General features: G+C 40.6%; 3 protein-coding genes across 3 annotated transcripts in view; all 3 read right to left on the reverse strand.

The window, feature by feature from the left end:
* Positions 1 to 89: 89 nt before the first annotated feature.
* zbtb37 (zinc finger and BTB domain containing 37) lies at positions 90 to 10,862 on the reverse strand. Its single transcript, XM_024258654.2, has 4 exons — positions 8,957 to 10,862; positions 5,552 to 6,481; positions 5,366 to 5,465; positions 90 to 5,118 (listed from the first exon to the last, which is right to left on the reverse strand). The coding sequence occupies exons 2-4, from the start codon at positions 6,460 to 6,462 to the stop codon at positions 4,582 to 4,584; spliced, it is 1,548 nt and encodes a 515-aa protein (XP_024114422.1). The 5' UTR covers positions 6,463 to 6,481; positions 8,957 to 10,862; the 3' UTR covers positions 90 to 4,581.
* A 135-nt stretch (positions 10,863 to 10,997) lies between these two features.
* Positions 10,998 to 15,466, reverse strand: LOC112136749. The gene is made up of 5 exons (XM_024258646.2): positions 15,290 to 15,466; positions 14,241 to 14,273; positions 13,698 to 13,988; positions 11,936 to 12,226; positions 10,998 to 11,379 (listed from the first exon to the last, which is right to left on the reverse strand). Exons 1-5 carry the CDS (start codon positions 15,324 to 15,326, stop codon positions 11,225 to 11,227), a joined length of 807 nt encoding a protein of 268 aa, XP_024114414.1. The 5' UTR covers positions 15,327 to 15,466; the 3' UTR covers positions 10,998 to 11,224.
* A 3,446-nt stretch (positions 15,467 to 18,912) lies between these two features.
* s1pr1 (sphingosine-1-phosphate receptor 1) overlaps positions 18,913 to 24,846 on the reverse strand; it is a 6,688-nt gene continuing 754 nt past the window's right edge. The window contains exon 2 of the mRNA XM_024258635.2: positions 18,913 to 23,353. Within this exon, the coding sequence (XP_024114403.1) occupies positions 22,110 to 23,231 (1,122 nt within the window). The 5' untranslated portion in view covers positions 23,232 to 23,353 and the 3' untranslated portion in view covers positions 18,913 to 22,109. The remainder of the gene's footprint in view (positions 23,354 to 24,846) is intronic.

The following is a 24,846-nucleotide window of genomic DNA, read 5'->3' on the forward strand; positions in this document are numbered from 1 at the left end:
AAGATAGTGGAATAATTGAGGATTTTTCAGCTATATTTAAAGTTTCACATCTTCAATGTTGGTGTGGTTTCAATGAAGAGACAACGCGCTGCTGTTTTACACTTAAAGTGCTTTATTTCCTTTGAAGGAGATGCAACCTGTGAGTGATCTAGTGGTCATAATAAAAAGGAAGCTTCTTCACATTTTTCTAATCTAATTGACCTCCCACCCTCCGCACTTCCCCCCACCAACATCATTGACAACAGAGACATGCAACATAAAAAAAAAGAAAAAAAAATTAAAAAAAAATCTTCACATAAAACCTCTCAGGTTCATCTACTACATTTCTTCTTAAGTACCTCCTTTCAAAGAGACGCTTACATTATTAAAAGTTAATTTACTAAACTCAGCTTTTCTCTGATTAATTATCTGCTTTGATATATTAAGATATACTTTGAGGAATAAACCACAAACCTTATTGAATATTTCAAAATAACTGGACTTATAGTCAGGCATGTTGTGTTATCATACGTTTCAAGATATTATTTACGCTAAACAGCGGATCGACTGCGTAAAATGTTAAACAAAAGCAAATATCTTTGTAGCAAAGCAAAGTAGAGCCTGAACCGGCTCAATAAGTCCAAAAAGCAACGAGGAAGGAGTAAGACAGTGATGATGATGATGAGGTTTGGCTGTTTTTCACAGTTTGACAATGAAAAGGATAAACGGAAAAAGAGGAATCCTTACAATAGTCAGATTTGGAGGATATTTTTGAAATTACATAAAAAACTCATGTTTTTTTTCCTGTGGATTGGAAACACAACATTCACGCACACCGTATTTCCTTATATGCTTCTTAATAAGTAAATGTCAGAAATCAACAGATGCAGAGGTGTGTGGTTATGTTTCTGCTGCAGTCTGGATGACAGCTTTACATTTAGTTCTGTTAACTAATCTAGTGCTGTCAACGATCATCTAGTTGTTGTCTTTTTCAGTCTCTCTGAAAAAAATAAAGATAATTTACTGTGTAAGGAGGTAAGGATACTCTCCGTTACATGGGAGGAAATAATTATTTTTAAAGATTTCTGCTTCTAACAACTTCTTCCTTATATTTCTGAAAACTAACTTTTCGACCAACCTGCTCATGGACCATCAGAGCACCGACCGATGATCCAGGAGTACAGGACAAAGTCAGATTTTTCAGATCTTTTAAGAAGATATTCTGACATTTGTGTAAATAAAAAAACATGAGTTCAAAAATGCATGATCTGATTATTCTCCCTATGGATTCCTTGAGCAGATCCGGACCGGAGCGGCTCAGCTTATACCTGACGTTACATGAAAGTCCTGATCGTGTCGTTCCAACTCAAAGCAGGAAGGATAAAGTAACTCGTGACAACATGAAACGGAACATAAAGCGTAGCATTTGTGAAAACACACTCTTATATATATATATATTTATATAAAAAAAAGTATAATCTCTTAGTTCCAGGAGTTTCAGAGGAAGAAAACCAACTATTTTAATTATTGTGTCAAGGGCTGGGCAACATGCTTTTGAGGGAATATTCCTTTTATCTAAGCCTGAGCCACAATCAACGAGGTTTGGTTTTTAATTTTTGCTTTTTTATTTTTTTAGATTATTTTTTCCAGAGGTAATAGGAACAATGTTCCTTCTGGTGAGGACTTCCAACTCTTTGTTGGAACTTCTGGGAGGTTCTCAGAGGAATACACAGATCCAGCAGCAGCACGGTGATCCCAGCAGTTCTTGAGTTGATGGAAAACCACATTTAAAGCAGAGGAGTTGTACTTAGAATGAAGGAGTGAACGCGCTCACATCTCAGGCAAAACCACAAGAAAAAAGTTCTGCCAGACATTAGAAGCCCAAGTATGTGAGAATTTGATCAAACATTTGTGATTTTTTTGTTTTAGTAGTCCTTAAACTGCTTTTTTCTATTGTTTTTATTTATCTGAATACTTAGAAAACTAAAAAAAACCTAAAAGAGGTCGGTAGTGTGCTTTAAAAAGGTAACAACACACCTTTTTTAATTAAAGAAGTGAAATAAGATGAATCAGAATCAACCCAAACCTCCGTTGTCATATTGCCCAGCCCCGACTGATGTTATTTCTGTCACTGAAAACCCTACGATCATCTCACCATATCTTCTCATTTGTTCATTTGTAGGTCAGTTCTGTGTTGCAGCGTGCAAACCGCACTGAGGTTATCCGTTAACGTTCTGCTACGAAGCGGCAGGGAAACGTCCACTTGAGGGAATCGAGGAAGAGTCTATATACCTGATAGTTCCTGGTTAAGCCTGAAAGAGTGAGCGTCGCGGCGGCTCCCGCCGTGAGGAGTCACTCGAAGCGAGGAGCAGAGCCGCTGGCTTCGCTTGCATAAAAAAACGTTTACCGTCCACTGAGAATCGGCTTCACAGTCCTGTAGAAAACAGTAATTGGCCATTCGTGTGCTGCCTGCTAAATCAGAACATAGGAATTCAGTTCATCATTTTGAAAGGATACATTTTTCCATATGCAGGTATCAAAGTTTGTCTGATACTATGGTTCAATTTCTTTATAGTTCTGCTTTGATAAAAACTTTGCAACCCAGTTATTATTTTCCTGTTAAGTGCTGAAGTGATTATGGCCGTGCCATTCTCCCCCCTTTGATTGACAGATGGTACGACCTGCTTTTGGCCACAAGCAGGAGAACTTGAGGCCTTTAATCCTCCGTTTTATTTCTCTTTTTCGTTTAAATGTCCAGCTTCATGGCTTGGCCACTACATCCATCCGGTCCGACAGGGTCTGAGTCCCGCCCTGATGCTTTCTGTGTGTGAACTCAGTTCTACTGTCATCTGTTAGGTTTTAAAGCTGCTGCACTCTACTCATCCTCACAATTCAACTTATCTGTGTTCAAACTTATAACGCATCATTCATAAAGTTTTTAGTTAGAAGGAGTAATTCATGGATTAAAAAAATATTGTATTCATTTTTGAGTTATTTTATGGCAACTAAATTGTCAAAATTAAATAATAAAAATTGAGCAGACTAAACTGTAAATGAGCAAATAAATGACTAGAAATACAATTTACTTTAAGAGATAATAGGGGTGATTCAAAAAGGTAATTAGTCACTTAATAAAAGCAAATGTTATAGTTACATAAACGTTTTTTTAAAGAAACCTGTCAGGATGGTGGAGACCAGACGATTTTTCTCGAAAAGTTGACATCGCTCAGTGGCAGACCGTGCACATTTCCATGCCACACAATGCCAGTCCAGTGCCTCCCCATCCTGCGGCAGCGATTGTACTTGTGACCATAGCATTAGGGCCACCTCCTTAGCACTAAATATGGTAAATTTGTACAAAAGATGTGAGTAAATTTAGACTAAGGAAGTCGTTAAAACACATGTTTTTCAGATTGTTAGAGCAGATTTTCAGGGAAATCTGGAGAGAGAAGCATCCGAGTGCAGCAGGTTTACTACATAACTAACAGAGACAGGAACTGCTTTAAGCTCCCTAACCCAAAAATAAAGAGAGATTCAGTATTGTGTCACACACATGGAAAAAAAAAAGTGTTGGTTTGGTTTTGACAGAAACCCTGGAGTGCGTGAACAGAAATGCTCCGTGGTGGCGCCGTGCAGCAGCTGTATTGCGTAGTGATCAGAGGTAACTGAGCTGTGTGTAGCTTATCTGAGGTTTTTGGACGTCCTGCTGTGAATTTGTTTAGTCAAATTATCCAGTTTGATTTAACCACAAGTTCAAAACCTACAATGCTCAAAGAATCTGGCTTTAATGCTGATGTTAGATGCAAAAGAGACAAGTTATCATGTCTTTGAACATCCATAAGGTGTTAAAAAACACTAATAGAGGTCAAAATTTCTGTATGTCATTTCTAAATTATTTGCATTTGAAAACAATTGCTAATAAAAAGAAAAGTTTTTGGACCAAATTTCATTTCAAACCAAAGATATGTCATTAAAAAAAGAAATTAGAAATCAAGTTAATGGTCTTTTGGACAGGTAAAACGTAACGGCTCTGAGTGAAATATTAGGAAAGGTAAATGTAACTGAATGAGGTATATCTGTGCAAGGTTAGTGAAAAACCTTTTCTTGAAATGTGAGATCGATCACATCGGAGCTCTTGCAGCTGCACGGTCTCCTGGACGTTTTTGTGCGACAAAATGTCCGATGTGGCACTTAAAGAGCGTGAGGGGTAGAGGTGTCGTTGACCTGACGGCTCTGGATTGTCTCAAGGCAATTACCGCGGGTTGAGCTGTTCCACTGGCACTGGACTGTTTGGCAAACCGTGTGGGTGTTGCACCGTGAGGCTGCTGAGTACAAAAAAGCAGAACTGTGTGGCATAAATAAGACGGAGGCAGAGGAGAACCACGGAACTGTGTGGTGCATGAGGTTGTAGACGTGTGTGGCATTTCTTCATCTTAGCTTAATCTGTCCGGTTCGCTTGGTGAAGGTAGATACGGTTTAAAGCGGGAACAAAATCTCAGTTTGGACTCTTTTAAGGGCTCAGTTGACTTTCGGGGGTTCTGCATCCAGTTCTGGATGACCCCCTCCTGGTCTGTCACCATCCACCCCATCCATTCGCGGGGATCAGTCAGGCCCCGTGGTGGACACAGAGGCTTGGGGGCCGTCCCCGTACTGCCCTCCGCCGCTGCTGCTCCCTCCTCCTCCTCCACCGCCGCCTTCTGGCTCCTCTTGGCTTGGGGAGGCCTCGTCGCTCGGACCTCCCCTCGACGTGACGGAGGCGGTGGTGGTCTCGGGGGAGGCACTGTGGGCCTCCTGGGGGGCGCAGCCTGGGTGGTTCTTGCGGAAGTGTTGGTTGAGGATGGCCTGGAAGGGGAAGCTTTTCCCGCAGACGTGGCAATGGAAGGGCTTGTTGCCCGTGTGCTTGCGGATGTGGTACTCCAGCTGGTCCTTGCGGGTGTACTTTTTGCCACAGATGCGGCAGACGAACGGCGTGATGCCCATGTGCAGACGCATGTGGCGGTCGAGGCTGCCTTTTTGGTTGAAGGACTTGCAACAGTAGATGCAGGTGAGTCGAGGGTTGTAGCGGTACCAGCGGTCTCCTACCTGCTCCCTCAGGTACTCCTCATAGCCGCCCATATCGAACGTTGCATGCTCCTCCCCCTGACAGGAAGAATAAAACCTTAGTGAAAGATATCTGGACAAACCTGCACCTCCTAACTTGTTATAGGCAAGAAATAAAGAAGAGCTTCTGTTGTTTCTGTCTGTCTTTCAGATTTGGTTAAAGTTTTTAAGTTGCTTGTTGTTACTTTACTTTAGCACTTATGCATCACCTGTAGAGCTGTGGTTCATTACTTAGGTGGTGATCACCCCCCTCCATATGCGTGCATGTGACTGATGCAGTTCGTACCTGAGAGCTGGGCTGCCGCAACTCGTCTGCTCTGCTGGGAGACTCGCTCTTTGCTCTCTGGCGCTCCGTCAGGACGACCACGCTGCCTGTCGGGCTGAACCTGACTCCCAGAGACACACGTGGGGAGGTGTCAGGTAAATGAATATGACAGGAAGGAGGTGGGGGGTTGTCATTACAGACACTCACCTGTCCGTCTCGCTGAAGCTGGAAGACGGCTGTGCACTCCGGGCCCCCAGAGCTCCCAGCGGCCCTGTGACCAGCGTGCTGCGTCCGGAGGAGTCGATCATCACGGTGGCCCCTTCCTCCATCTGCACCCCGTCCTCCTGGTGCTCTCCCGCCCCGATCCACTCCTCCATCCTCTCCGTCTTGATCCTGACTCTGTCCCCGCCCTCTTCCGCGCTGCCGGCCCGCTCTGGCTCACTGCTCGTCTCCACATACCACTGCCCCGCCCGGTTGATGCGCAGGATGGGCTCCTTGGCCACCCTGCTGGACGCTCTGGGCCCTTCCAGTCCGCTATGCTCCACAGTTGGTGGAGGGCTGAGCTGCTCCTCCGTTGGACTGCCCGCCTCACTCGCCTCCACTCCCCCCCGCGACCCCAGCAGACGTAGACCTCCATGATGCCCCCCTCCACGGACCACAGTTTCAGTGGACCTCCTAGAACCCCGCACGACCTCCTCTCCTCTGGACTCGTCATCCAGATCAGCCAGGTTGATCTTCAGGTGGATCCCCTCCAGGATCTGGGTGCAGCGGTCGATGATGTGCTGCATCTGAAGGAAGCTGGCGGCCGTCAGGTAGCTGATGATGTCTGCGAGCTGCAGGCACAGCCGGCCGGTGTAGCAGAAGGACAGCAGCTGCTCGAACACCGACGGGTTGCGGATCACTGTCAGCGACACGGTGCTCATCTGGCTCAAGGACATGTGGTCACGGAAGTATGGCGAGCTGGCAGCCAGGACTACCTTGTGTGCGCGGAAGCTCTGACCCTGGACGTTGACCACGATGTCGCACAGACGCCCCTGAACTCGCAGCTGGTTCAGGTGAGTCAGGACCGAGTTGCTGAAGTCTGGGATGTCCAGCTGGATGCTGCCAGAGCGCTCCATGCTGCCACCTGCAGGGAAGCTGGAGAAACAACAACGCATAAAGCTACGTTCACACCACCCTCAGCAATGAGCGTCCAAATAGACACTTCCAATGAAAAGTCTATTTAACATACACACATTTTTAAGGAGAAAATAATATCAACCCAATTTGTGCATGCGTAATTCTTGATTTGTGTGTAACGTCAGATTCGTGCGTACTTCTCTTTTCTCTCCATAACGAGCGGTACTGGTGGTCAAGAACCCGTGTTTAGCCTGTTCTTGAACGCATCACGTGTCTGGTAGGTCCATAGTGATGGCAAAGACAGGACTAACAAGTCACCGCACTGCTTCAGCTCACACCCCGAGAGGAAAACATGGAACACAATCTGAGCTGAAACTATCAATACATAACTGGAAGCTTTATGACCTTTGGACATTTTTTAACAAATATTTGAACAAAAATTTCTCTGAGAACTTTACTTTCAAAAGTATCGACTAATCTGTCTTTGAACTAAAGTGACATCCTATTCATAATGCATAGAGTTTAATATATTAATGAATTAAATATTATACTACAACACTGGTCCAACAACTCATCTCTCCACAGGTTTTGGACTATTTATGTGAACATTGAACCATTTTTCCACAAGCACAACAACAAGCCTCCAACCGATACTGAACAGGGAAGCATTGATCTCAGTCTTGGCTCTAATTCTTCCCAAAACTGGACTCAGACCAGTCAAATTCTTCCAAACTGGACCATTCATGTCTCCAAGCTGTTCTCACGTGGCCCGTATTTAGCAATGATTATTGGGACTGAAGCCTTGAGGCATTGGGTCTTAAGGATCCCTAGATTAAAAAAAAAAAAAGAAAAAATGTATAGAGGCTGCACTAGAAGCTTTACTTGGCAAATAGTCATTCCACATGGTTGCTGGAGCCTATAACAGCTACTCTGGGCCATAAATGCAACAAGGTTCTAAAAAAAAACAAACAAAAAATTATAATTATGGCTTTAAATGTGAATCCTATGATAATTAGTGTGTATATTTTCATAGCTGCGGAGGCATAAATAATAAATGTGAGCCTCTGAAGTTTATATACGAGGAGAACCTAGAAATTTAGATGAGTATTGAAAATGAAACACCATTCAGTTATTGCATGTCAATATTTTGCCAACAATAAAATATTCCTGTAAAGTCCTATTTATAAAAAATCATTTATAGCACTTCTTTATCAATTTTTTAAACGTTTAGTTTTATAAACAAGCTGTTAACCTTTTATTTTCTCATAAAAAACTAAAACCAATAGGATTAAAGACACACACCAATAAAAATGTTGTTTTTAACATGTTCTTGTAGCCTTTTTCTCATAAAAGGGGACATATTTAAAGATAATTAAGTTTAAAACTGCATGTCTGAGTATTTATTCAAATAGTTTTGAATTCGGCACAAACATAAAAAAGGCCATTTTAAAAAGCTTGTGCTTGTTACGCACAAACTAAAGTCAGTGAGCCACGAGGTTCCTGCTTCGATCCATCGTGATACTTCCACTTGCAGACAAATAGATCCATGAACGTCTTTATTCTTCTCTCCTGAGCTGGAATCTGGTTCAAAACTGCACTGCTGGATAGCTCCAATATGGATAGCGCAATTTTTGTTGCAATGGTAATGTTAGCTTGGTGTTGTGAGTAAGCTAGCAGGAGAGAGTGTAAACAAAGGAATGATGGGAATTAGGGGCAGGCTTACTCTACAGCAACGGTTTCGCCCACAACCCAGAAGTGAATTTCTACTGAACTGCTGCTGCTCCACACGACACAACTTTTTAGATTTCACCTAAAAACTGCAAAGTCATTTAAAAAAAATACACTGAAAACACTTTTACAGTAGATCAAAAGACGATCGGAGTGGGTCTTGGGGTGCTGTTTATCCCTAAATCCAGAGAGTAAAGAGGCATTTAATGTGACTGAAAAGTATTTTGTTGTACCTTTTGACAGAGATAGGGACTTGATTAGCTTCACCCTGCAGGCGCCATGACAGTCCAGCTTTGAGTGGAAGCGCTCACTTGAATTGTCTGGTCCATTTGGAACTGTACTGTACTGTACTGTACTGTACTGTACTGCACTGTACTGTACTGTACTGCACTGTACTGTACTGTACTGCACTGTACTGTACTGTACTATAATGCTCAGTGGAAATCAGGCTATAGAATGCCCATAGCTGAATCATGTGGACCATGTGGACCTGGTGGAGGGTTCAAGCTTGGTTTCTGGGTGAGTTTAGAGCCTCTGTGCCCCCAAAACACCCTGTGACGCCCCTGATGGTGAGCATTACAGTGTAACTGCGCATGACCGCAGGACAAACGCAGCACAGTGTTAAAAAGCGAAAGTCACATAGTTTGAGGGTATTGGTGGACATGCTACATCACTCCTGGTGAAACCAGAACGCGACCAGAACCCTTTAAGACAGCGAATACCCCGAACCATGCGGCTCCGTCCAGGTGTGTGGGGGGCGCTCACCTGGAGGAGGGGGGCAGGGAGGGATCCGGTCTGCTTTCAGGATGGGGTTCCGTCGAGGCTTCAGTCCTGTGGGTCGTTGTGCATCGTTGGGAGAGCGCGGACGACAGCGGCTCCGTTGGGCTCGGCGTGGCTCTCGGTTCGGCCCGGCAGGCTGCAGCTCCACCCGCCGCTCCTCCAGGCTGCGGAGCCCCGCCGCTCCAGCGGCGCTCGCACTACTCAGGGGCGGGAAACGGGAACTGGGCTCGGCCTCCGCTCTGTCAGCAGCCGCCCTGACGACATGCCACTAGAAGTCCGGTTCGGTTCGGTGTCGGGCAGCTGCTGCGGCTTCTCATCTTCCTTTTTCAAGGGAGAAGGGCCGAGGCTGCAGGAAGGAAGGAAAGGAGGAAGAAAATGTGCAGTGCATGATGGGAGTTGTAGTTTTGTAGCAATAAGTGACTTCCGTGGTGTTGGCTAGGAAACTACAGTACCCAGCGTGCATCTGTCCATAGAGGGGTCATGAAGGCATCTGGGAGTTTGTCAAAGTGGAATACTTCAAGTGAAGTACTAAAATACTTTAGTATAACTATTAACTACAGGGGTAAAGAGATTGAAAGCAGTACAGATAATACACATTTATCTAAAAACACTTTTGGTGTTCATGCAAGTTATTATCCATGTATTAAATAATAGTTATTTTACGTTTATATTTAAGTCTTAATTAGCACTTAATTTTTTTTTCATTTAATTATTTAAAAGGCATAAGTGGCAAAAAAAAAAGAAAAGAATAATAATAGCTCTTCTCAAAAGCAATGAATAGTAGGAAAAAAACAAAATAACATTTAAAAGGTCTAATTTTTCTTTGGAAAAATAAATGACAGACCACAAAAGAATGTAGAAAGGATTTTATTGAGCCCCTAAAGAGGCTGTGCGCATCAGATAGTATCTTGTGTCCACCATTTACTATCTTGTGTCCACGAGATAGAAACTGGTGCGCACCAGTTACTAATTGGTCTGCTCGAGACACTATCTTGTGCAAACCAGCTACTAACTGGTCCGCATAAGATAGTTACTGGTCCGCACAACATAGTTATTGGTTCTAACAAGATAATAACTGGTGCACACCTGTTTCTAATTGGTCCACACCAGATAGTAACTGGAGCGCACCAGATAGAAACTGGTGTAGTAACCATTAGGGACCAGTTAATAATTGATCTGCATGAGATAGTTTATGGTCTACACACGATAGTTACTAGTGTGATGGTAACTTGCGCACACCACATAGTAACTGGTGCACACAAGATAGTGACTGTCGCCCACTAGGTAGAAATTGGTGTAGTAACTACTGGGCACCAGTTGCTAATTGATACACACGAGTCAGTAAGTGGTGCCCACCAGTTACTGACTGGTCTGCATGAGACAGTTACTGGTCCACACAACATAGTTATTGGTGTGCATGAGATAATAACTGGTGCACACCTGGTACTAACTCGTCCACACCAGATAATAACTGGAGTGCACCAGATAGAAACTGGTGCAGTAACGGTCAAGCACCATTTACTAATTGGTCTGCGTGATATAGTTACTGGTCCATACAAGTTACTAGTGCACACAAGATAGTTACTAGTGCCCACCAATTACTAATTGGTCTGCATGAGACAGTTACTGGTTCACTCAAGTTACTAGTGTGCACAAGATAGTTACTAGTGCGCACAAGATATCTGGTGCGCACCAATTACTAATTGATCCGCACAAGATAGTAACTAGTGCGTACCAAATAGTAAATGGTGCATACGAGATAGTAACTGGTATTTACCAATTGCTGAAAAAAAAGACAAAGTGCTGACAAAAGTATTTGAGATTAATGATTTTCAGTTTTTCATCACAGGTCTACTTGAGTTGTTGTTCCCTTTTTGCCATGTTCAGTCAGAGGTCACTGCAGTGAATCAGCTTTCCCTGATCTGCATATTTGATTTGGGAGAGAATTTTACGCAAGTTGCCCTTTCTGACCCAACCCCGTATTTTATCTGGGCCGGGGACAAGCACAGGGAGAGCCAAACATGGATTAAACACTCTTTACATTTCTTTTTATTTAAAAAAAAAAAATTAGATTTTTTTTTGTTTTTTTGTATATTTGAGGATAAAACTTTAGCTCCATATTCTAATGCATTACAATGAATTTCTTACAGTTTTTTTTATATTTTACAAGAGCAGTCTTGTAGCTACAACATGACAGAAAACGTTTCCAGACTTCAAGCTGTTCATCGTTGGCATATTTGATACAGTTTGAATCTATGTGCAGATGTGTCCAGACGGCAGGGTGCTGTTGGTCACCCGAACAGTGACATTCGCTCCGTTGGTTCCTGTTGTGGTCCAGCTGCTGTTCTCCAGCTGATACTGAGGCCCAGACACTTCACAATCCATGGATGAGGAGACTTTACTCATGTCTGAAACCAACCACAAAAGGCAATGTATGTAGTTTTACCAACTTAAAAAAATGACGTTAGAATTAAATACAAGTGCTAGGTTTAAATACTAATAAGAATTTTGGTAATTGAATATGTCAAATGTTAAACATATATCATAATATTCATAATTTAATCAGGGTTAATAGTTTCAAGAAGAGACTGGGAGGGCCCCTGCATTATGAAGGAATTTACCCATAAATCCTGAGGAACATCTGCAGCAATACCATCAGACTCAGAGGCAGCTTGTTCTCTAAACAGCACAGATTCCCCCTTCCCTCACACATAAATCTGCACGGCGTAGTTATCGTGGGAGCAGTATTTGAGCTGTCACAGGTCCAATATTGTCAGCAACTTCTCCTTTAGACTTCCTCTTTATTCACACATCAGTATTATGTATGCTGCCATCGCTAGGCTCATCCTAACTTTTATTTTTATGAATATGTAAGGTGGTATGACAGTAAATGTTCCTTAAAGCCCTGTAAAGGAGTATCTTGATTGGATCCTGGGACGTTTAGCAGTCAACCTGAGAACTCACCGACTACAAACACTGAGATGTGGTTGCTGTATTGGGAGCGGATGTAGTGTGTTGTTACAGGGTCGTAGGTGCAGCTCAGGTTGACTGGAAGAAGAGGGTCGAGCTTCTGGTAGACGGCCAGCGCCTGGCCGGTCAAGTTCCTGCTGCAAGATTCTCCCCAAAACTGGAACCCGTCTTTGTAAAAGTAACAACGGGAGACAGAGGTCACCGGAGGGGAGCAGGTGACCTCGATGCTGTCGTCTAGTGGGATGAAGTGGCGGCTGACCGATAGTTTGGGACTGGGTCTGGTTCCTGCAGGGAGGTCACAACATCAGAACTTCAGATAAATCGATGCATCAGTGAGTTAGTTCATAATAGAGTTTTGTGAGTGTCATCTCATAGTAAAGAGGATTTTATTTTTATTTTCTTCGAATCACTGTGGGATTCTAACATGTTCTGATCATTAAAAAAAATATTTCTAGAAAATAAAGAAACAAACAGATGGCAGCTGTCTTTCAAGGTTGAGATGTTAATGCAGACCTTTGTTTGAATGTTAGCTACAATAGAACAGGAGTCTGCAGCCTTCATCACTTAGATCCATTTAGGTCAATTCTCACAGACAACACAAAATACTTACTTCACACTTAAAAAAATACTGATCTGTATTTATGTAATTGTTGCTATTGTGATAAAAACAAAAAAATAAATAAAGAGAAAATAGCTTTTTTTTTAAAAAAAAAAAACTTTATTACTTTCGACAGAGGTTCCTTTCAAAATAAGACGTGTCACACAGAATCATCTCAATACAGCAAATGTTGAAGTGGGTAGTGTAATGTTGGCATGAATTAGAAGGAAAAAAACAGTTTATTTTATTGTTTGTGGTGCATCTCAAAACTTTCTAAATAACTGACAAAAACTAAATCAGAGCGGATTAAGTGACCCTTACTTTACCATAAGGTACACTTACTCACAATCCTTGAATTTGTTAAGAAATAACAAATCCACCGTATTATCCGGTGCACCTTAATTCTAGATGGACTTACTGACCTCCAATATCAAATGCAACAACCTTAGATTAAAGCTAAACAGAGCACATATGAACAAAAATACTTTTGTGCTCCTTTATAACTTGTGTATACATTCTTAAAAACTGTCTGCAAAGTTGTCATCCCAGTAGTGCTTTAACAAAAATATCAGATCATCATAGATGATCCAATATTAAAAGTACAACTATTTAACTAGTGAGCTTTACTACTACTACTAGTTAACTAACCTTTCAGAGTGTCACTAGTTAATTAGTAAGCACAAAAAGGGCCCACTAGTAAACTAGTTCACATTTTTAAACATTACTAGCTAACGATTTCACATTTTTGGCTGTTACTAGTTAACTAGTTGTGCCTTTGGCTTTACTAGTTAGCCTAATAACAAGGATATTGATTTGATGATAAAATAGCTTGCCATTGAGGTCGGTGCTGGCAGCGCAGACTCTCCCTGGAAGGGGCTGTTCCTCCGTGTTCAAACATATGAACATGGGACAGTCATTCTGAAGGATTTGGAGGGGCTGGTGCTCAGAGAGCAGGGTTTTAGAAGCAAAATAACGCTTGAGGTTGTATTTCTTTGTGAGAAAATAACACTATAATACGCTTAAAAGCTAAAAATAAAATAGTACAATATAGGCCTTTTACTATATTGCATTTATTGATTATTGCATTTTCTATATTAAGATTATTCAATTAATGGACATTTTTGACCCTTTTTATAAGTGTGTTGATGATATTCTCACCCCAGACGATGATGTAGCTGCTGTCGCTCGACTGTGAGATGAAATCCTGGATCTTGTAGTCACACCTGATGGAGATCTTGCTGCCCACCGGCCTGTGTCCCAGCAGCTGGCTTGATCCCACATGGAAATTGCAGGAATAACTCTGAGCTCTCACCGTGGCAAAGGGGTAATCAGAGTCTCCTCTGAATAAGCGACAGACCCCTTCCCCGTAGTCAATGGGAACTGTGCAGCCCACATCCAGGACCTCTCCCTCTGTGATTTCTACGTATTCCAGCAGGAGTTTTGGCACATCTGCAGACAGGTGACACAGGAAGTAATTTGTCCTGAACGGATGGCCAGACACCTGACCTATAAACTCTGCTCAGCTTAGTAGACAGAGTTGAATTGAATTCTTTGGTGATAACAATTTGGAAGTCCATTTATTTTGACAGACTCTTTTTCAGCTGTAAGATAGTTGTGTTTGTTTGCATCTTTATATTTTTCAGTGAACTGAGCTCAGTTTTATCAACACACAACAGCAGCGTCTGTTTGTGGAGAACTCACCTGACCAGATGTACCTGGCAGCTGCAGTCCAGCCTGTAAATCAAAAAACAGGAACCAAGGAATGACATACAAGCTCATATACAGTCCTGTATTCAAATCAGCTTTTCATCTTTCAGGCGTACAGAAATAAATTTAAAAAACAGTTTTGAGAAAGTTGTGCTCATACTTTCCACTCATAGTTACTGGTTGGGTGAAGCCATTTGTTGACAAAAATTCTGTTTTCCCTTTATTAAATCATAACGAAAACAGAAACTTCGCAAATGACACTGTTGAAAAGTTAACATACCCTGATGACTTTGCTCTGAAAACATGCACACAGGCTGATACAAAAGGTTTGAATGACAGCTAAAGGTAACCCTCCTCATCTGTGACTCGTTTGCCTGTAATCAGTGTGTGGTCACAAAGGATCTTTGAGTTTTGGGCTCCTAAAAGTGCCTTGCATCCTTAATCCATGACTGGATCCTGAGTTTTAGTGTGATCCTGGATCCTGAGTCATGGGAAAGCTAAAAAGCAGTCAAAATATCTACGGGAAAAGGTAACCAAACTGTATAAAACAGGAAAGGGATAAAAGAAGAAATTCAAGGGTCTGAATGTCACTCAGCAGTGTTCAAACATTGACCAAGAAGTGGAAAGAGAGGGATTCTGTTGAAACCAAACTATCAACATAAAAGTTTCATAATCTTAAGAACTGGGTATGTGAACTTTTGAACAGGGTCATTTGGGAAGTTTCTGTTCTCATTATGATTCAAGAGTTAACACTGGTGTTTGTTTTATTCAACCACAAACTGAGTAGAATAAACTTCTTGTATTATCATTCATTTTCTCTAAAAAATAGCCTAAAAGTCCTAATTTCTTTCAGGATTTATCAACTTATGAGAACAACTGTAAATGACAGATAAAGTAAAATTCCAGTAAAATTATGAAGAAGAAAAGCAAAATAGTTCTGTGTTATTCATGGACAATTGTCAATTTACTTTATTCTTTTCAAAAGCATTTAATAAAAACAAGCTTAGCTATGTGAAGCTTATTAACTGAAGAGTTGAACTCACAGCAGGTAGATAGTATGAAGAGTTGAATCAGACTCATCCTGAAGTTCAGAGGAACAAAGTCAACCTTCCCAATGTCGGGTTTGATCAAACACGAAAGCCTCTGACTGCACTGATCCACTTTGCTGTTTTCCTGCTCCAGCTCAGTTCCTCCATGCACTTTGTTCTCTTTATCAGCATTTCAACTCTGAAATGTTTAGAAGGCAAACATCTTTGGGTATGACAAAATGTACAAAACTCAGAAATTCAATAATATCCTGTTCTGTGTGATGTGCAGGACAAAGGGGTTGGGGGGTGGGGGGTTGACGACATTTTAGAAATAATTGATCAAAGAAATATCTGAAGTGAATAAATAAATAGTTATGTGTTATTCATAAAAAAGAATAAACAACAAATAAAATAAAAAAGGGCATTTAAGTTTTTTAACTCTGTGTGTAAAATATAAAATTTTGCTGTTATATCCTGATTGTATGTCAATAATGTCAGTAATTGGCTAAAACTAAGCGCTTCCTACTATTGAATTTCAAATTCTAAATTCTGCAGTTCTTCCAAAGACCACTAGAGGCAGACTTCACCAGAGAATAATTATCCAATAATTCCCATGTTGAAAAGTTCAATTTTAATCCTAATACTAACTTCTGGCTTTTTTTCTACGGTAATACAAAATGTGGATTTTTTTTCATTAATTTTAAAATCAGATTATTTTGTTTTGCAAATCTAAATCCTACTGATATTATGTATCCCACCCCTTAGACCATCCTTCTCGGTGAGGAAAAACTACTAATTTTGTAATACTAAATTATTTTTTTTTTAAATACAACTTTTTTTTTTTACTAATAATAAATTCATTTATTAAAATCATTTATTATTTATTAAGATGTTAACTTATTTATTGTGTTTTTTAAATTTATTTTAAGTGATGTTATTATGTTTTATATATAGATATATCTATGTTTTACTTTGTTCAGTGTCCTTGAGTGTTTTGAAAGGCGCTTTCAAATAAAATGCATTATCATTGTTATTATTATTTTTTTACAAATACAAAATTATTGTTTCTTTTTTTTACTAATACAAAATTCTGATTTTTCCACTACCCACTAGACATAACTATTAGATATCTAAATAAGCTGTAGCAAGCTTCAATGCCTTCTGACTTATTTAATTTCTCAAAAAGAGAAATTCGTAAAAATTGATAGTCCATAATGAGCCACAAAAATCCCTATAGAGATCTTATCAAGATACTTGAGGACCTGACTTTATTTTGGTTGCTAAAAGGCCCCAATGTGACCCAAAGTCCCAAAAAGGTTTATTATCTACCAAACCGTATTTGTTGATAAGGAATTCTCTGGACAACTCCTATGGAGGATTAATGGAAAGAGGGATTTACCTAAAAGTCCTTCAAAGAATAATTTCTTCACACATTTAAAATAGACAGTATTTAATTATATATTGATAAACAGCATGTTAAGAGTTTTATAGTCATAGGTTTTTATAGGCTTCACACAAAAAACACACAACTTTTGAGCAAAACGTTCAGCTTAGAGAACAAGTTTTTGTGAATAAATTAATGTGAAACCCCTTATGGGATTAAGGAGGGTACTGACATGGATCTGTCCAGCGTTACACAATGCCTTTTTTCTTCTTTGCTAAACATTTGTAATAACTCAGTATGAATTTAAATTGACTCTTAACATAAATGTATTCCTCAATCTGGTTGTTAAAATGTATTAGAAGATTGAAGAATTCCAGCCATCACCTGACCTTGATCTCCCATTAGAAAAGGAAGTTTTATTGGTGTCCTTCCCTGGAGGTGAACACTCGCACACACAGTCAGGGGTCAGAGGTCGGCAGCTGCGGCGGAGGCTGATTCTCATCATCAATATCACTCAGAAGAGACGTGCAAGCTGAGACCCAGTCGACAGGACGAGCTGGAGCTGCTTCTCAAAATGATGAGGTGCAGTGATCGTACCTCAGGGAGGGTTCCCCGACCCTCTGCTATTCTGTGAAAAAGATAGCCAAACATGAACAGTACAGAGCATCGTCCGTTGTAGTTTTTTAAATGAAAGATTTTTTAAAAATTCAGAAAAAGTTAATTTGTTTTGGCACTTCACATCTAAATGTTAAATGTATTCATTTAATAAAGACTAAAATATTTTTTAAGTGTTTATTTCTTTAATTGCTTTGGTAAGACAGATAATGAAACCATGGAGATTCAAGCTGCTTGAGGTCCAGTGTAAAGATTTTCACAATCAGAGGGGGATTTTGTGCTGGTCCAATGGATTGTGTACAACCCAACGTCAGTGCAGGAAACTTTTGGAGTTCTTTTCTCTATGGAGATGCTGTTCTCACAGGACAGCTGGAAAGCATCATCTTCCTGGGTAAAGGGGTTAACCTGTGATTGGCCAGCACCCAGTGACCCTGAAAGGGATTTTAAAAAACTACATTGGATGGATGGACGATTGGATATGAAAATGATCTGACCTTCACTCTAAAGAAAACCAATCCTAACTCACAGACTGATCTCTTCCTTCTTTGTGGAATGTCATGCGAATGAGTCCCAACTGAGGACTATTCATGGTCTTTAACATTTTCCTTTTTTTTTTTTTTTTTAGCAAATCTTAGCTAATATTCCCTGCTTTTCGATATGAATTTTTGGGATTCTATCAGCTTAGGTTATAATCTTTAAATAAATGTACATTAAATTTCAGCTATATCACAATAGAGTATATGATGAAAGAAGCAAAATGTGATAAATTGTTTAACCCAATAAAATCATTTATATAATATGTATATATGCATTTTTGAGACTCCTGTCTCATTAGCATGATCAAAATTTGCCTTAAAAAAAACTGGATTTCACTTGGTCCATATTTTCTGTCCTGTAGTTCATCATCATTCCACTAGGGGCAGTAGAACAGCTTTTCCTGCTCATTTCAAAATGGCTGCCTCCTTGAAGTCTTAAAAACACTTTGCAAGAAAAAGTTTAGCTAATTTTAAAAACTTTGTGGTTAGAATAATTCATTAATTGTTATTTATTTTTTAAAATGACTATAAAATAATTTTATTTTTAAATTAATTCTTTATAATACAGTTATACAGTTAAAAAGTGTGGATCATATTTGACACACGGGATAATGTCATTAGTTTTACATCTTAAAATAACATTGCTGTGGGCAAACTTTTTTACAAATCGCCCAACATAACATAATTCTTATAAAAAAAATGATTTTTCAAAAATATTTTTTGTGGATTTCATTAAATGCTAAAAAAAAACATCTTAATTCCAAAGAATTAGAACTTTCTGTAATTTCTTTGTTGTAGTTATCTTTACAGGGTAAACTTGAAAATATATGTGGTCACTTGACAAAATGGATGTAGTTCTGTTAAATTGAGATAATTTGATCATATATCAGAATCTAATCAGATTCCATAAAGTTTTGACAGCAGTGTGTAAAATAAGTATGTTTGAGCTTATTATTGTCATTTCAAAGCTTTGAGGTAAAATATATTTTTTGAGTTAGAATTTGAACTTCTATAAATTCTTAATAACTTTAATCCAGAGCTTTCAAATGTTTTCTATATACTGTAAAAAATATATATTTTTATGTGGTTTGTTAAAACACAACTTTTACATTTCTATTTCTCTTTATTAAGTGCTAACAAACACTAAACACTGAACAAACATACACGCATTAAAAAACAAAGGACAGAGAGAATTCTGCTGGGTCGTCACACATCAAAAATAAAGATAAAGAAATTAATTTATTAATCTATTTTAGATGTATGATAAAATAAACCAAGAGGCACTGGTACACTATCAAAGCCCGTCTATGAAAGTCTGTCTTTTAATGCTGAAATTCTTTAAATAGTCAGAGTAAAGTATTGTATTTTACTATTTATTTGAATGATTTTGATGTTTTCTTATGAAGCTGACAAATGCAACAACCTTTATTTCTTTCTCTCTGGCATAAATTAAGTTGACTCTACTTTCGTCACTACTGACTTCATCTCACACAGAAAAATGGAAAACACATCCTGACCCACAGTTTATACAAGTCCAACTCAATCAAACACATCAGAAATGCTCATAAATTCAGAGCTCAGAGGATCATCTGGAACAGCTGGACAGAGCAACAAAAAATTGACATATTGCAATTAAAACTTTTTTTATCCAGGTATTTTCAAAGTAATAAATTGACTTCTGTTTTATTTGGACGGTTTGGGGCTTTTTGCTTTAATCTTCGGTTAAAATTAATAATTTCTGGAAAAGAAATACATATTAGTTATGTTTTTTAAGTGCTTGTAGAGCATAAATTAAGCTTTTACAGAAAGAAAATTAAGCACCAATAAAGTGGGGCAAAAAGCTAGTTTTAATAAATAAGATAATTAAAAATCTTTTAGCTTTTATCCAGTTAAAAAGAAAGTATGTTTTGCAGCTAGTGTCATAAACATGCAAATAATATTTCAACTCTATATTCAGGCAAAATATGATTCAGTTTCATTTCACAAAAACTAGTTTTGTAATCCCGTCTCTTCTTTTCTGTTACACTGTTATTGCCACTAAATTAAAAACTAATTTCTCTACTTGTTTTTATTTATGCCATTATTTGGAATTTACAATTTAAAAAAAGTGTTGGCGTTTTACAATGTTTCTGAACTTTAGGTCCACCGTCCTGGAAGCTTGGTATGTTTCTCTGCTTTAAAGTCCCACTCCGATCATCTTTTGATCAATTTTAAAGGATTCCCAATGGTCTTTAAAATATGATTTTACTACTTTCATCAAAAAATTCTTTTTTAAAACTTGTCATTTTATAGGACATAATTTCTGCAGAGAAATTTTCCTGGGTGGGACTGTTGATGGGAGTAATCCTACCCACACTTCTTATCATCCCTTTGTTTACACTCTCCTGCTAGCAACCTAGCACTTCCTGTATAACAAAAATGGGAATCAATGTTGGAGCTATCCAGCCGTGCAGTTTTGATGCCAGCTCAGATGAGGAAAACAAAGACATACTTGGATCTACAAGTTGATGCATCAGAATGGAGCAGAGGGGAGAACAAATGGTTCACCCGTCATGTTTTATTCGTAACAACTCAAATTTTTCCAATGGCAATTTTTAGTCTGCTCCTGATTTACAACAATTTAAATAAAGAAATGCAATTTTAAACCATCCATCTTCTTCCGCTCATCCGAGACCAGGTGGCAGCAGCAGCAGTCTAAGCAAAGATGCCCAGACTTCCCTCTCCCCGACCACTTCCTCCAGCTCCTCTGAGGCAACCCGAGGGATTTCCAGGGCCCCAGAGAGAGGTGGTCTCTCGAGCGTGTTCTGGATCTTACGGGTCTTCCATGTCCGACTGGGGCCTCCGCCCAGTGGGACATGCCTGGAACACTTCTCCAGGGAGGCGTCCAGGAGGCATCTGGACCAGATTCCCAAGCATTCTCAACTGACTCTGCTCCATATGGAGAAGCAGCAGCTCTACTCCAAGCTCTTTTTTGGTGACCAAGCTTCTCATCCAATCTCTAAGGGAGCGCCCGGCCACCCTCCGGAGAAAATTCATTTCAGCCGCTTGTAGTCAGGATCTCGTTCTTTCGGTCACGACCCAGAGCTCATGACCATAGGTGAGTACTGGAACGAAGATCGACTGGTAAATTCCAAGCTCTGCTCTCTGGCTCTGCTCTCTCTTCACCACAGTGGACCGGTGCAGCAGCCACAAAACAGCGAACGCTCCACCGGTCCTCCTGTCAATCTCACGCTCCGATCTTCCCTCACTCGTGAACAAAACCCGAAGAAATTTAAACTCCCCCTGAGACAGGAGCACTCCACCCACTGAGAGAGGGAAAACAAACTTTCTCCGGTCGAGAATAATGGCCTCAGACCCTCATGCCGGTAGCTTCACACTCGGCTGCAAACCGCTGCAATACATGCTGGAGGTCCTGGCCTGATGAGGCCAACAGAACAACATCATCTGCAAAGAGCAGAGATGAAATCCTGTGGTCCCCAAAGCAGATCCCCTCTGGCCCCTGACTGCGCCTAGAAATTCTGTTCATAAAGACTAGGAACAGAACCGGTGATAAAGGGCAGCCCAACATGCACCGGCAACAGGTCTGACTTACTGCTGGCTATGCAAACCAAGCTCCTGCTCTGGTCATACAGAGACTGGCAATGCTGCAGAGAAAAGCATTTTTAATCTTAATTTTCCTTAAATATAACCTAAAGAGAAAAATCCCCATTTTCATCAGAGTGGGTCTTTACTCAGAGAAACATGGAGAATATGCAGGTTGGTGAATCCTGACCGGAGCTCAGAAACTTTTCACAGATAGACAAGGTCACATAGAAGCAGCTGAGCTCTGAATTCATGACTGAACTTCTTCAATGCAAAGACAAACAAGTGTGACATTTCTCTGAATTAATTTGTTTCTCTTAAATATTACAACACTTGTGTGCTTAAGTGCTACATGCTCTAGTTTTTCTTAGCGAGTAAGTGTAAAGTCTGATCCTTCTAGGAGAATCAACCAAAGTTCCTATGAAGCTCAGAATTCCAGTTCAGTCTCCTTCATGAAGCATCAAACCACAGACCGTCCAGTAGCTCCTCCCTCTATCTGGTGGGAGGAGCTGTAGCATCTTCAGAGGGCAAAGAGTGCTGAGAAGACCCGGTACTGAACGAAGAATGACCACAGGGATCCACATGCTGCAGCTCTAAGCCAGAGCTGAACGTCTCCTTTGAGTCAGAGTTTGCTGGTTCCAGTCGGTCCGGTTTGGAAGTCTCCAGCTAAAGGTAAACCTGTACAAACACAGCCTCCGTCTGGACTATCCGTCCATGTTTAGGACGACGAGGTGGCATTCCCTGAGGACACCGCTGTCGTCTCCTTTGGAGAGTACTCCCCCTCTTCCTTGTTGGGATGGGAGGAGTTATCGGATTTGCTGCGACTGAACTCCGCCCCCATGATGGGCCCCGTGAACTTAGCCTTCGGCCTGAGGCAGGCGGTGCAGCACAGAAGGGTCTTGAGGAAGGCGCGCCGCATCTCGTTGCTGGTCAGCGTGTAGATGAGGGGGTTCATGGCTGAGTTGAGGACGGCGAGCGCCAAGAACCAATCCACCTTGTAGAGGATGGGGCAGCTCATCGTCTCACAGGCCACGTCCAGCAGCAGGAGGATGAAGAGCGGTGCCCAGCAGGCGATGAAGCAGCTCAGGACGATGATGACGGTCTTCAGCAGAGCCAGAGACTTCTCCGAGCTCTTGCTGTTAGTGCTGGGATTCCCGCGGCTGTTGGTCACTTTGCGGAAGACGAGCTTGCGGCTGCGAGTGCGCACCAGCGTGTAGATCCGGGCGTAGAGTACCACGATGGCCATGAGGATGATGCTGAAGACGGTGGTGCAGAACAGGATGTAGGTTTTGTGGTAGAGCGGTAGGACGGTGGAGCACTGCGACATCCTCTGGATGCAGTTCCAGCCCATCAGCGGCAGCCCGCCCAGCACCGCTGCGATCATCCACACCGTGCTGATGAGGAGGAAGACGCGGCACGTGTTGCCGTTGTTGTGCAGCTTCATCTTCAGCATAGTGAGGTGGCGCTCAATGGCAATGGCCAAGAGGCTGAAGACAGACGCCGCCAGAGCTACGAACATACTGCCCTCTCTCAGGAACCACTGCGTGGGCGTCAACTTGTAGGTGTTGGCTCCCGACAGCAGAATATTGGCGGTGTACACGACGCCGGCCAGCAGGTCAGACAGCGCCAGGTTCCCAATGAAGTAGTACATGGGCTTATGAAACTTCTTGGTCCTCCAAATGGTGGCAAGTACCAGGATGTTCTCCAGGATGATGAAGCAGCACACGATGATGAAGATCACAGAGTCAGCCTTCAAACCGGAGTCCTGCTCCGTCTTGCGGAACTTGCCGGTGAAGTTGTAGTGTTTGGCAATGAGATCGGAATAGCTGGGCTCAGCCATGGTGTGTAATAGCAGATGGTCTCCAGCAGGGAGGGCTGTTTCTTTAGACTTCAGTTCCTCATGTCAGAGGGTCACCCCGAGGAGGAGCAGAGAGGGTCCTGCCGCCAAAGGAGGACATGCTTCTGCAGAGAGAAGATAATGTCCTTAAGAATGTTGACAGATGAGTTCTGACGACTTCTGTCTTTTAGACTCAAATTGACTCTTTTCATTCATAAAAATCCTTAAATTGTGCTAAAATTATGAATTTTTAAGCTCCATGTAACACTTTGTTTACTAAACTCAGAAATCTGGACATTTTTGTATCAGTACAAACTCAAAATATAAAAAAAGCAACAAACCATTTTGTATTATTTACAACATTTAGAACTTATCTTTACAGTTAAGTTTAAGGTTTATTAAGTTTTTGAAATAAGAAAATTGAAAATAAAGCAACATTTTTTACCTTTGTCTGTTTTTTTCATCACGTCACCTATAAGAAAGTGTCTGTTTTCGGATGTATCAAAGGTCGTGGATCAGTTTCTGACACGTCTTTGTATGAAAAAGAATAATCTGAGAGATAAATGCTCATTTTCGGGTGAATTTTCTTGTCGTTTTCTTTAATATGAGTCTGCAGGCAAAGAAAAAAAGTTTGAGTTTAATGGACTTTTTTACTGGGTGTTTAAAAAAACCCCAGGAAGCCAAAGTTTAAGGCATGTCCCTGTGGTGTTCTTGATGAAGGTCAGAGGTCATGTCTGTGTTTTTGCTTTTTTTCCTGACAAATGTTTACCAACTTCTGTGATTGTAATTTTGAAAACTTCTAAGTTATCATTTAATCATTGCCATACATGAATTGAAAATGTGTTTTTTTTTCTTATTTGTTTTCAGGGATTCACATGAAACATATTTTTTTAAAGAAAGCCCACTGTGCTCTGTCATTCAGAGAGGATTTAACATTTGGGACATTTTGCAACATTCCCGGCAAATCCATTTTCATCTCCTTCCACCTCATCATCCTCATGTGCTTAAAGTAAGGCGTGAGGACTGACAACCCCTGTCAACACCAACAGTAAATATCTGGTGTTTAGCCCAGATGTTATGTGACAGTGCTCCACAAACTGTCAAGTTCTCAAAATAAATTTAAAATGTCTTAAACTCAGGCCAAATAGGAAGATTGTAATTACATTTGAAATTAAAGGTTCATGAAAATAGTCAAAACGTTTCAAAATGTGCATCTAAACATCAAAAAATTACACAAAAAAATTTAAATGTTTATTTTAGATTGATATATATATATATATATATATATATTGGTCATCTGCCCTGCAGTACCAATCTCATGCCAGTAGAAAGTGCTAACGTTGTCTCAATGTTGACCATTTTTTCATCACTCTTAAAGAGTTTTATAGATAGATGAAGATTTATTTACAATGAGAAACTACACAGATCAAATAAAAAGTATTATTTGTATTTGTTTATTTATTTGGTACATTTTGTCATTCTGAATCCTCGTCGTTTCACAATTATTCACAGAGTTGTGGCTAGCTTGTTAGTCCTAAAACATTTATTTTGATAGGTTAAACTACATTTATTTTTGTTATTGTTTAATGTTTCGTTCTCAGCTTTAAATTCGTCACTT

This window comes from Oryzias melastigma, linkage group LG11 (genome assembly GCF_002922805.2).
Source record: "Oryzias melastigma strain HK-1 linkage group LG11, ASM292280v2, whole genome shotgun sequence".
NCBI classification, from domain to species: Eukaryota; Metazoa; Chordata; class Actinopteri; order Beloniformes; family Adrianichthyidae; genus Oryzias; species Oryzias melastigma.

Coding starts and splice junctions, on each gene's coding strand:
- LOC112136749 (XM_024258646.2), bottom strand. CDS start 15,326: ATGAGTCTGATTCAACTCTTCATACTATCTACCTGCT. Junction 14,274..15,289: donor CTTCATACTATCTACCTGCT/GTGAGTTCAACT, acceptor TTTGATTTACAG/GCTGGACTGCAGCTGCCAGG. Junction 13,989..14,240: donor TGCCAGGTACATCTGGTCAG/GTGAGTTCTCCA, acceptor ACCTGTCTGCAG/ATGTGCCAAAACTCCTGCTG.
- zbtb37 (XM_024258654.2), bottom strand. CDS start 6,462: ATGGAGCGCTCTGGCAGCATCCAGCTGGACATCCCAGACTTCAGCAAC. Junction 5,466..5,551: donor AGCTTCAGCGAGACGGACAG/GTGAGTGTCTGT, acceptor TCTGGGAGTCAG/GTTCAGCCCGACAGGCAGCG. Junction 5,119..5,365: donor TGCGGCAGCCCAGCTCTCAG/GTACGAACTGCA, acceptor TCTTCCTGTCAG/GGGGAGGAGCATGCAACGTT.